This window comes from Parus major, chromosome 5 (assembly GCF_001522545.3).
Source record: "Parus major isolate Abel chromosome 5, Parus_major1.1, whole genome shotgun sequence".
NCBI lineage: Eukaryota > Metazoa > Chordata > Aves > Passeriformes > Paridae > Parus > Parus major.
Window position 1 is genome coordinate 3607879 of NC_031774.1, and position 11590 is coordinate 3619468.

Consider the following 11590-nt stretch of genomic DNA (forward strand, 5'->3'; position numbering starts at 1 on the left):
CCCAGCAGCTGTGAAGTGCCTGAACTGGGAGGACAATGGCAGGAACCACTCTCCAAACCAACCTGACTGCTCTGAAGGGTATTGCAGGGAGGGGATGTCTCCAATCCAGCTTCTCGCAGTTTGTGTAAGGATCCAGGCTCAAGGCTTTGAGCACAGTGGGTTTACTTTCCAAGGGAGAGGATTTTGAAGGATTGCAGTCCTTGTGTAACACAAATTACACTTACTGCTGTCTCAGTGACTCTGGGCTGATCTACACTGCTTCAAGGCCTGTCCCCTGAGTGCCTATAACTCAGAACATTCCCCAGAGTGTCTTTGCTGTGCTCAGTACTTCCAGGAGCAGGACAGCCAAGTGGATGTGCTTGGGAGTGTTTGAAATCCACCTTTTTGTCAGAGGAGAGGAGTAGGGAAGACCTTGAAGACTAATCTATCTCCCTACTCCAGTGAGGGATCTGTGCCATTCCTGGTAGTTTTTATCTAAGATGTTCTTACCAGCCTCTGATGATGAAAACCTGTGTCTCCTGCTCTGATGGAGCCTATGATGTGTAAGAAATGTGTAATTGCAGATGAAAGGAACAGGGATATAACTGAATCATGGAATCCTAGACTGGTTTGGGTTGGTAGAGACCTCAGTGTCTGTTGGGTTCCACCCCCTGCCATGGGCAGGGACACCTTCCACTAGACCATGCTGCTCCAGCCTGGTCTTGAACACTTCCAAAGATGGAGCATCTACACCTGGCTGGGTAGCTGGCTGAAACGGGAATGTGGTGCCTTGAAAAGCACCATGGGAAGTTTGAGTGCAACTTCCTTATGAAGGGAAGGAAGGAGTGGGAGAACCAGTGGCACCTCAAAATGTCCCGACAGAAAACACGTACATGGGGACTGTCAGATTACACGAGCAGGAAATAAGACTTGACCTGGTTAAGCAAACCTGTGTGAGCTCGCACGCATGTTGTGTGCACTTCTGCATGCTCTGGATTATGTAAAACGTGGGTTTTTTTCTCTCTCCTGAGTCAAAACAAGATTTGGGAAATAAATTCTGTGTTGCTGTGAGCATGTCAGCACAGGACTGCAGGGGTGGAGCTGGTGTATGGGGAGGAAGGAACTCCTGACAGGCAGTTGTGTTTGTGCTGTGCCCTGATGCTGCTAAATCATGTTTTCCAGGGCCTGTCTGTGTGTGAGGCTTATGCAGATTCTGCTCTTGACAAAAATCCTTGATTAAAACCCAAAGTGCATAGAATTAAATCCTACACAATTATTCCCTGAGACAAGAAAAATAAGAGCTCTTGTAAAAAATTCTCGATTGGCAGTTTTCAGTTCCCATGCCCATATTATTAACTTTATTAATCTCTCTGAATTGTGAGAGAGAAAAAGCTTTTTGCTTTGAAGTTTCTGTTTTGCCCTATAATATAAATTATGGGTTTGCTCTTTCTGAAGTTGCTTCTTTGACAGATCTGCTATTATTTTACATATATTTATATACATATATATATTTTATATATATATTTGTACAAATGTAGTGTATTTTGTACCCCACCTGCTAAATGTTGTTGAATTTTAATTAATCAACATTTTCAGGGTGCATATTAGGATGACAATATTTATCCTTCCTGGCATGGGAATGCTTATCCCAAAGTCACAGTCCCACAGGCTGTGATCTTACTACATCTCCTACACTAAATAGAGTTGGGCCTGCTTGTCATTTGAGTGGGAGGTCTCCAAAAACCTTGAGCAGTGCTAATCCAAATTCACTGTAGGTTAGTTTTAAGCCAGTGAGGTGGCAGGTGGCTCTGTGTAGCTGGAGTCTCACGTTGGCTGCCTCCAGCTGTCCTGGTGCCTGGTGCTTTTCCCAAAGTGGAGAGCTAATTCCATGCCTGATCGACAGGAATGCTCTGCAGGTACCAGTGGAAAGTGAAGAGAGTGTTTTCAGTAGGCAGAGTGTAATTACCCAAAGGGAATTAGGCCAAGACATCAAAGTGATTTACAGCCTTGGCATGAATCCCCTTTCCTTTTATACAAAGGAAGATCAGAGGCACAGAGGGATAAAGGATTTTCAAATTCTGTGCAGCACAGGTTACTCCTGAGTTTTGGTGGCAAGGTTGGAATGCTTTTTAGTAGCTGGGGTTTTTTTCCATGGGTTTTGTGTCTTGGTGGTTTTTTTAAGCATGTTCCCTTTAAACTGCCTCAATTTGGAGACTGCTGAAGCGTAGCACCCATTCCCTAAGGGATTCTTGAAGATCTGCATCTAAGGAGATCTTCATTCAAGCCATGTGTTGGGCAGACCTGGAGACAAGAACCGGAAGCTCTTGACTCCAGTCTGCTCCAAGGTGTGCTTAGGACGGAGAGGGATGACACAGAACTCAGAACTCAGTCCTCACTGCTCTGCTTGTTAATCCAACCATTTCTTTTCTCTCACTTTCCTCTTTGTTCTTCTTGAAGCCTAATGCTTTCTTCAAGCCCCAGCAGTGGGGTTCCCCCCACAGCCCTGCAGCCAAAGCCCAGTCTCTCCCCCCAGACCAACCTGCCTCCGAGTTCCCCAGGATGATCTCTGAAGCTGGGACTCCCCAGAAGTCCCCAACTGCAGAGAAAGCTGTGGCAGTGCCACCAGGCCGGCCCTCCCCGGCGGGGTCCCCCAGGAACCGGCAGACCCAGACCAGTTCCAGCAACCTCCACCTGCCCCAGGACTCTGCTGGGAAGGGGCAGCCAGCCAGCGAGGACCCTGTGGTTGTGACTCACGAGCAGTTCAAAGCTGCCCTCAGGATGGTTGTGGACCAAGGAGATCCCAGGACATTGCTGGAGAATTACATCAAGATTGGGGAAGGCTCCACAGGAATCGTGTGCATTGCCCGGGAAAAGCACTCAGGGCGCCAGGTGGCCGTGAAAATGATGGATCTGAGGAAGCAGCAGCGCCGGGAGCTCCTCTTCAATGAGGTGAGTGTGCTGAAGACAGGGGGATGCTGCTGTCCTCGTTGGAACAATCAGTGTGGCAAAAGGAAGGAAAGAGCAGGATTATCCTCCTTTTAGTAGCTTTATGCTCGTACCAAGAACAGCTATTGCTGGGGGGATGGAGGCCCTGCGCTGTAGTCACAGGGCTGTGTGTGCTTCACTTTTGTTGGATAAGATGAAGTGTGGTGAGTGATTTTTTTGGTGGTCACTTGTCCACTGGTTTTACAGGTGGTGATAATGAGGGACTATCAACACATCAATGTCGTGGAGATGTACAAGAGCTACCTTGTGGGAGAGGAACTCTGGGTGCTGATGGAGTTCCTGCAGGGAGGAGCCCTCACAGACATCGTGTCTCAGATCAGGTAGAAAGCAAAATCCCAGACACAACATGGGAGAGCAGAGTGGAGATTTCTGGGACAAATAGGTTCCCTCAGAGACCTTGTGCTTGCAGTGCCCTGAACTACTAAAGTTTATAACTGTTACCCATTTTGAATATGTGATAATACTTCTGATGTAGAAGGGACTAATTTAAAGTACTGATCCCTTTAGATACCCACTAATCATCTCCTTGATGACCTTTCCTGTAAAGCACAACACTCATATAAAAAGTGTTGTTTACTATATCTGTTGAATCCTGGCCAGGAGCTTCATTGAAAAAGTATTAAAGAACATGCAGAAATAGTTTTCTGTGGTGTAACCTTAGCCACAAATTCAACCTCAGTAACGCTTCTGGAGAAGTGCAGCAGTGCCTTGAGATCTGGACTCCTTCCCAAATTTCATTGCCTAAAGATAGCAACTACTGGACACTCTCCTAAATTTGTTTCTTTATCTACACTGCTTCATATTCAATAGCGCTCAAATCATTTCTGTAGGGCAAAGAAGTTGTTCTCAGATGGCCTCTGGTACCTCTCAGGTGTTTTGATGATGCAGTTATGATGATCATGTCCTACTCTGACTCTGGAGCACCCTCCTCCTGCTTCAGAGCAGTCCTTTGAGGCTGGAAACTGGGGCAGGGAATGCCAGGGGAAAGACTGACCAAGAAGGTCTGTAGGATGAGAGTTTCTCTTTGGAAGATTCAGGATCTTAATTGGATAAGAGTTAGGCAGTATTGCTAGCAGAGATTGTATTGATTTTTTAAAAAATCATAGTATGCCTTTAGTTCACATACTGCTTGGCCTAGGTCCTGTGGTGGGTTTAAGGCACGTGTCTTGCTCTGTTGGGTTCTGTGTTTTGGAAACACAATTTTGAGAGGCATAAAGAGCCACATTGTCCTCTGTAGCCTCCACAGCCTCAACTGGATGGAGTGTCCTGGAGACACTTACCTTGGCAGGCCCTTCCAGATTTGAGTTCAGAGGCATCTCAGGGTCTGCAAGCCAACATTTAATCCTAAAGAGTGCTGAATTACAGCTTACAGGGCCAGTGAAACTCTTGAGGTTCTTGGCTGGTACTGAATTACAGATAAAAAGTGATGAAGAGGTTTATGAAGGGTCTGTGTATTTATATCCACCAGTGAGACGTCAGCCTAGATTTGTTTTAAGAAGCTTCCTTTGAACCTGTTAATGAATGCTTTTTTTTTCCCCTCATGATGGAAGCAGGATCTTTCATATTTATCAGAAAACTTATCAGAAGTAAGCTGCAAACCTTTATCAGTTTTTCCCAGGAAGGAAAATACCATCATTACAGTCATTAAACTTTTGCTGAGGGGGATAAGTGATTTACATCTCCAGGAGTGAGGTAATCCTCCCGTAATCTGTTTTACACTGTGCAGTCACTTGACTGAAACCAAATTCCATACGTGACAGGGTGAAAGTGCACCTCTTGTGATCTTCTGGAACCACAGGGCTTTCAGGTGCATTAGCTCAGGCACTATGAAATGAAAAGCTCCCAAAATATTTGGTTCTGTGCTGGGAAGTCCCACAGGTAGCCTTTGTCCCTCTCCCTTTTCAGGTTAAATCATAAAGGCAGAAGTCGCCCTCTGACACCCTTCAGATTTAGTTGCCATCAGTGTGGCACAGTGCAGCTACAACCTTGTAGCTGTCCTGGTTTGGAGCAGTAAGGTAAGGGATGCCAAACAACAGCACAAGTGTAGATTTCTCAGCTGATGGTGTTGAAATTGTTATGGCTTTAGAAGGTGCTGGTTCACTGCACAGTTCTGCCTTCTGAGTGCTCTCTTCTCCTTAGGTTCATTTGCAGACCCAAATTTGAGAATGAGAATGTTTCATTTCTTTGTCCTCAACAGGAGGGTGTTCAGAACAGCTGCTAGAGACAGGCTGAGAATTCACAGTACTCGAACTGGGTACTTCAGCTATTCTTTGAAGTAATTTACTTCTAGCATTACTTGGTGTAGACTTGCAGAGCTGTCACTGTCCCCAGGTACAGGAGAGAATTTTAATTTCTACCATTTTCACTTGATTGTGAAAGTTTTTGTATTGCTATTCTAAACAGCAACAGCTTCTAAAGAGGGGGCTTTGGGGCTCATATTCCATGTACTAACAGTGGTGGAAATCAGTAGTGTCTTCCCTGCTTGTAGCTTGTGCTACCTTTAGTTAGGTGTGAGTGTAGCCCAAGTGTCTGCAGGAAACACCTAAAGGATCCCTATATTTGCTGACAAATGATGTGTTTGCACGTTTTGTGAATACAGCTGCACAATAAGCCTTGTGAATAATATCTTTACTGTATTTGCTTTAAAAAAAGCTGTCTCACCAGTTACCACAGCACCTTGGCATCAAGCAGCACTGCTGCTTGTCAAGAGCTGCTTGAAACAGCATCTTGCAGAATCAACTTGGGTACAGAATTCAAAGTGCAATTCCTCTGTATTAAACCTATGAAAACTTTAAGTTTTCAACCATCAAGTAAAAAACGTTTTGCTCAGTAACAAACATGGAAGAATCGTAGGGAACCAAAGTGTCTGTGTTTTAACCCCCTGTGCAGTAGCACTGTGCCCTGCACAGTTTTAGTCCCCTGTCTCTAATTGCAGGCTGAACGAGGAGCAGATTGCCACAGTGTGTGAGTCGGTGCTGCAGGCTCTGTCCTATCTCCACTCTCAGGGGGTCATTCACCGAGACATCAAGAGCGACTCCATTCTTCTGACCTTGGATGGCAGGGTGTGTTTCCTCAGACAAATTGTTTCCTGTCTTCTGCTGCTGCAGCCTCTATCTGTTATTTCCTTTCTGTTTCCAGTCCCTTGTTTTCCCTTTGTCCTCTTACTCTGTCATCCTTGTCTGTGTTGTTTCCCGCTGTGTTGTTTAAGGCTTATTTTTAAGGTTGGTTGATTTTCTCTTTGTACAGGTCAAACTCTCTGATTTTGGCTTCTGTGCTCAGATCAGTAAAGATGTACCTAAAAGAAAATCCCTGGTAGGTACTCCTTATTGGATGGCTCCAGAAGTCATTGCAAGGATACCATACACCACCGAGGTAAGGGACCGCCTCCCTAATAGCAGGAGAGAACAAGTAATATTCTGAAATGCCACAGGAAAATAACTATTGGCTTGTCTAGGAAGTCTCTAGATTCTATTTAGTAAATAAACCCAACTATGACTACAGCTTTGATGGTGATGACATCAATATTTCCTGAATCAGTAGTAAACCAGATTGTTCTGCTTCTAGGAGCAAAGCATCAACTTGTTCTATTCTTACACTTGAAGCTTGGCCTAGACTTGTATCTGCTGTGGACAGATGTGAGCAAGGGGCAGCCTGTGACATGACAAATATAAGTGAATAAATTCTATAAAGGAAATGGGGGAGATGAGAGGCTCACCTCAGGGGAAGCAGACATGGGAGCTCTGGAGTTCTGGGCAGGTGGCAGCAGACTGACTAGTTTTGTTTATCAATCAACCAGGTGTGGTACAGGCAGTTACTTGCACACCTTTACATGTTGCAACACCAGCATGGCTCAGTCCTGCCTGAAAAATTGACTTTGTTAAACTCATGTAAGGAGCCCAAAAGCATTAGGGGCATCAGTGTTGGACTCTCTTGGTACCATTTGTCATGGGTGGGGTGTTGTGGTCATTGTGAAAGCAACAAAACAAGGACTTGCTCCTCTGGAGTGTGTGTATTGATGTGCCATTGTGTACCACAGGTGGATATCTGGTCCCTGGGGATCATGGTGATAGAGATGATAGATGGAGAACCCCCCTACTTCAGTGATTCTCCAGTCCAGGCAATGAAGAGACTCCGTGACAGCCCTCCTCCCAAACTGAAAAACTTCCACAGGGTGAGCATGCTGCCAAACACTTGTAAGCCTGATGGTTATCACAGGCAAACATCTGTATCAGCTGTTCCCAGTGGCTGTGGAAATGGTCTTGCTAGGACGTGTTTCTTGGGGAGCAGCTTTGGCCTCGGGGTCTTAGTGGCTGCAAGCTGCTGCTGACAGCTGGTGGCTGCTTTGGGAAACAGCCCTGGCAGTGTCAGGGCACCTGGGCATAAACTGAGAGTGCAGGTCAGAGCTGCTTCACTGGACCCAGCAGTTCCCAGCTTGCTGATGTGGATTGAGTAGCTTATATTCCAGGAAAGGGAACAGGAGGATCCCCGTTCTTGGGAGTTTCCAGCTTCATGACCTTCAGGACTACAAAGGCTGCATTATGGTCAGAGCAGGAGAGCTCAGGACAGATGTAAACTCATGGGGACACTGCAGCAGCTCAGAAGATGAACTTGGCTTCATGTCTTCCTAGGAAAAAGTAGCAGTGTCATAAGAAATAGTGATCACCTTTCAGTGCCCGCTTAAAGCAGTCTTCCTTTCATTCCATGCCCAGCCTCTGAGATCAAACAGCTTCTGCAGCATCCTGAGCTTCCCAGCCTTTCCAATTAATCAGAGCATCTGCAGCTGCTAAAACTGAATTATTTAAGAGAGTAGACTGCTGAACTAACAGCACACATTCCAACATCAACAGCTGTTCTTTCCTTTTTGCCTTTGCAACGCTAATTAAAATTTCACGGTCACATTCTGGACCTGGTGCTTGCCCTCCTTGGGCAGTGTAAAACCATCCTGGGCTGGGTCATACCTTGCTTGGTGACAAGGGCCTGCCACAGACTGTGACAGCCAGAGTTGGGAATGGTGTTGCTCTGTTCCACTTCGTACTGGGAAGCAAACTGGCTTCCAGCAGACCTCTGATTTACAGGCCAGTGGGCCTCCTCCCCAGTGTCCTGCTGGAGTGCAGCTCCAGCTGTGGATCCAGCCCTCCGTTCTGGTGCCAATTCATGGCTCACTCTGGTCAGTGACTGCAGTACTGGGGACACCTAGGATAATCCCTGCTGCATTGCTAAAGCATGGGCAGATTTGTTGACAGGGATGCAGGCTGAATCCTGGCACTCGTCCTGAGCTGTGCGGTGCCTTCTCCAGCAATCCCAAGTGAAGTCATCCAAAGCGCTCCTGAGATGAGCAGAATCTCAGTGGGAACAGTATTTCAGGATCTACTAAGGGAACCAGAGCTGGAAAAATGTTCCCAGTCTAACTGGATGTAATTATCAGCATTAAAATAAAGAAATACATGCCAAGATAATTTTTTGCAGAGGACTAAACCAGCCAGAGATGTGCAGGGTCTTGAGGTGGTGCTTGGGGCTGGCTACTCCCAGGCTTTTACACCTCCTCCAAAGGACAAACCTGTGAGGTCATTGAGCTTTTTGGTACTTGTTCTGCAGCTTCTCCATCTTCTTGTAGCACAAAGGTTTTTCAGGCTTTTAGAACCTATTGGAGAACTCTGTTTAACTACCTTTCCATTATCTGTGACCAGTGAAAGAATGGATTAATGCCCCCTTCCCACCCAGGTGATGTGCTCATGTAGCAGGAATCCTGCTGAGTTTTTGAGCTGAAATCCAAGAAAGTTTAGGTAACAAAATAGGAAGCAAAAGTAACCCAAATGGAAGGATGTTGCAGGCTGTATCTCATTCAAAAGAAAACAACCTAAGTGTTGTGTGTAGCAGTGACAGAAAGTTATGTCCATAGCATCAAATCATGTGACCTGTGTCACATTGCTGGAAAAAACAGGGATACAGATTGGGAATGTGCAGGATCCTTTTAACCACACTCACCTCAGCAGCCTGGTGTTGCATGAGCTGTGCCTGGTGTTGCATGAGCTGTGCCTGGTCCCTTTGTGTGGTTGACTTTTGGTTGGTTGCTTTTTCACAGACCTCCCCAGTTCTGAGAGATTTCTTGGAAAGGATGTTGACACGGGATCCACTGAAAAGAGCAACGGCACAAGAACTTCTGGATCACCCCTTTTTGCTCCAGACAGGACTTCCAGAGTGCTTGGTGCCCCTTATCCAGCAGTACAGGAAGCGCACCTCCACCTGCTGACTTTATATGAGGGAAACTGTAGGGAAAAAGAATGTTTATAAAAAAAAAATCATAGAGAAAAAATTAAGAGCCCAGGCAGTCTCGACCTGTGAATGGTGCTTGGAACTTGCCAGTGATTGTTTTTGGAGGACGAATGTGAATCCTTTCTGTGCATCCTCAGCCTTCTGTGGCTTCTTCATTGCTGAAGACAATCAAAACAGACTACATCTAAGTGAGACTAAGTCTGTCTCAAGGATAAAGCGGGTATTCCATGGCTTGTGGATCGCTGCTGCCGAAGGATGGCATTCAAAAGTGGAGTCTGAAGTTGTGTATCTGAATGTCTGTGGGTTTCTGCACACCCTGGCTGCTGACTACTGAGCTGCAACAATATTTCCCACTTAGAAATGTGATGTTTGTTTCCTTCATTGTACACTGGAGCCATGAGCTGACTCTCTTTGGGGCACAGACACCTTTAAACTGTAAATGCACAATGACTTTTTTTTTCCTCTGAGACATTTTCACAGATGATTTTAATTTCCTTTGGTTAAACATGGACCTGGAAACCTGCATACACTTCCTTAGGGAGCAGATGTGATATGTATATATTTGTTTCTAAGTGGCTCTCTTGCATCAACATGCTTCTCTTGCTGCAGAATATGTATGGTTTAGTGGTCAATCTTGAATCCATTTCATAATTTTAAACTTCTGGAAGGGGAAACCCTTGGATATGGTCCTCAAAGTGGACTCTTATGAAGACCAGGTGCTCTTACCACCAGGATCTAATAGTTGAAAATTCACCATTTGCAACACTCTGTGTGCTGGTTGGAATGTGAACGGTGTGTTCCTGTGGCTGGTCTCCAGGCACCTTGCTTTCCCAATCCTTTCTCCCAGGAGAGGCTGAGAAGTGCTTCCCTGGGGCAGTTATTGGGTAGCATTTTGGGGATGCCATAGGGGACTAAATGGAAATATTTGAGCTATCCTGCATATCCCAGGATTGATTTTTGTGTTTGTGTGCTGCTGTCTGGCTATTGGTCTGCCCTTCCCCATCAGCCCTTTACTTCTGGACGGTTTCTGGTTGTCTAAACGGCTCTTTCAGTTATTTTAACATAGTTTTAGATATTTTGTATGCTGCACTCTCTGATCAGTGAGATCCTCAAGGTAATTGGACTCTAGGTCGGGATTAACATTGTACAGTGATGGTGTGTGTTGTTGTGAGGTCTCAAGAATATATTCGTACATGTGGAACTGGGATCTTGTTTTGGAACTCCAGATACCAAGGTTTTGGACTTTTAGTTATTCTCAGGACAGTCCTGCTGTCTCAGAAACTGACCTCAGAACTGCGTTTTCTTCAGAAGATGTTCATAACCTCTGCCCTCTGCTATTTGCTCCAGCTACAGATTCTGCTTCAAAATTGAAGCCACGGTTGATTACTTGAAGTAATTTGGGATGGAATTCATCTGCACTGCTGCGAGCCGTCAGAGGGTGGGCACCCAGTCTGCGGAGCTGTACATTGGTTCTGTAGCCCACGGGGAGAGGAACACCCCTGGGGAACAGCTCAGGAGGTGGTCCATCCCCTTGGTTCAGACACCTGCTGAAGGACAAAATCACTCTCTGTCTTACCCATGGCAGGTAGAGGTTGTAGGGGGTTTCTGTAGACTGGATGTCTAAGTTTGGAGCTGATGGAGTTGGTTGAAATTAATTCATTAAGCTCCTCCTTAGCTGCACTGGAAAATTTTTGATGTAAAATGTTTCTGTATTCCAGATATATTGCTTTTTTTTTAATGCAAAAAAAGCAGGGCTTGGAAAAGATTTATAATTTGAAACAAACAGTCCTGCTCGTCTTTAGTTGTGAAGCCTTTGCACTTGTGTTTTAAATTAAAGTAGTTCTTGATTTATTCATAAGCCTGTTACAGTGTTGAGATGCTTAAAAATGTGTCTGTAGTTCAGAGACGTGAATGTGAACCTTGGAATCTGTTCTAACTTCCTTCTTCTGTCGCTATATGGCTTCTAAAACTAGAGGAGACTGGGGCAGGAGCCTGGATCCTGAGTCCTGAAACAAAGGTTTCTTGGAGACAGGGATGACAGGTTTAGCATTTGACACCATTTTATACTTTAGCCCAAATCTGACTGAACATAGTGAGGGAAGGCCCTGGAAAAATTGCATTCAAGTATCTTATAAAATTTTAAAATCTCATTAGCATATTTGTGAGGAATGCAGAAAGGATCCATCTTCCTGTGCAGTGTAGAATTTAATTCCTGCTTCTTACGTTTCTCTCTTTGCAGTTCATGCACGCCACAGCACCAATTAACTTCTCCATTACTTAGATGAGTGTGGAATCAAACATAAATCCTAAGATAAACCTAGATTAGCTGAAA

General features: G+C 45.3%; 1 protein-coding gene across 9 annotated transcripts in view; it reads left to right on the forward strand.

The window, feature by feature from the left end:
* PAK6 (p21 (RAC1) activated kinase 6) overlaps positions 1 to 11116 on the forward strand; it is a 42261-nt gene extending 31145 nt beyond the window's left edge. For all 9 annotated transcript variants that reach the window (XM_015630755.3, XM_015630756.3, XM_015630759.3 and 6 more), the window contains 6 exons: positions 2437 to 2928; positions 3172 to 3305; positions 5921 to 6047; positions 6232 to 6357; positions 7022 to 7156; positions 9068 to 11116. In XM_015630755.3, the coding sequence (XP_015486241.1) occupies positions 2437 to 2928; positions 3172 to 3305; positions 5921 to 6047; positions 6232 to 6357; positions 7022 to 7156; positions 9068 to 9235 (1182 nt within the window). In that variant the 3' untranslated portion in view covers positions 9236 to 11116. The remainder of the gene's footprint in view (positions 1 to 2436; positions 2929 to 3171; positions 3306 to 5920; positions 6048 to 6231; positions 6358 to 7021; positions 7157 to 9067) is intronic.
* The last annotated feature ends 474 nt before the right edge of the window (positions 11117 to 11590 follow it).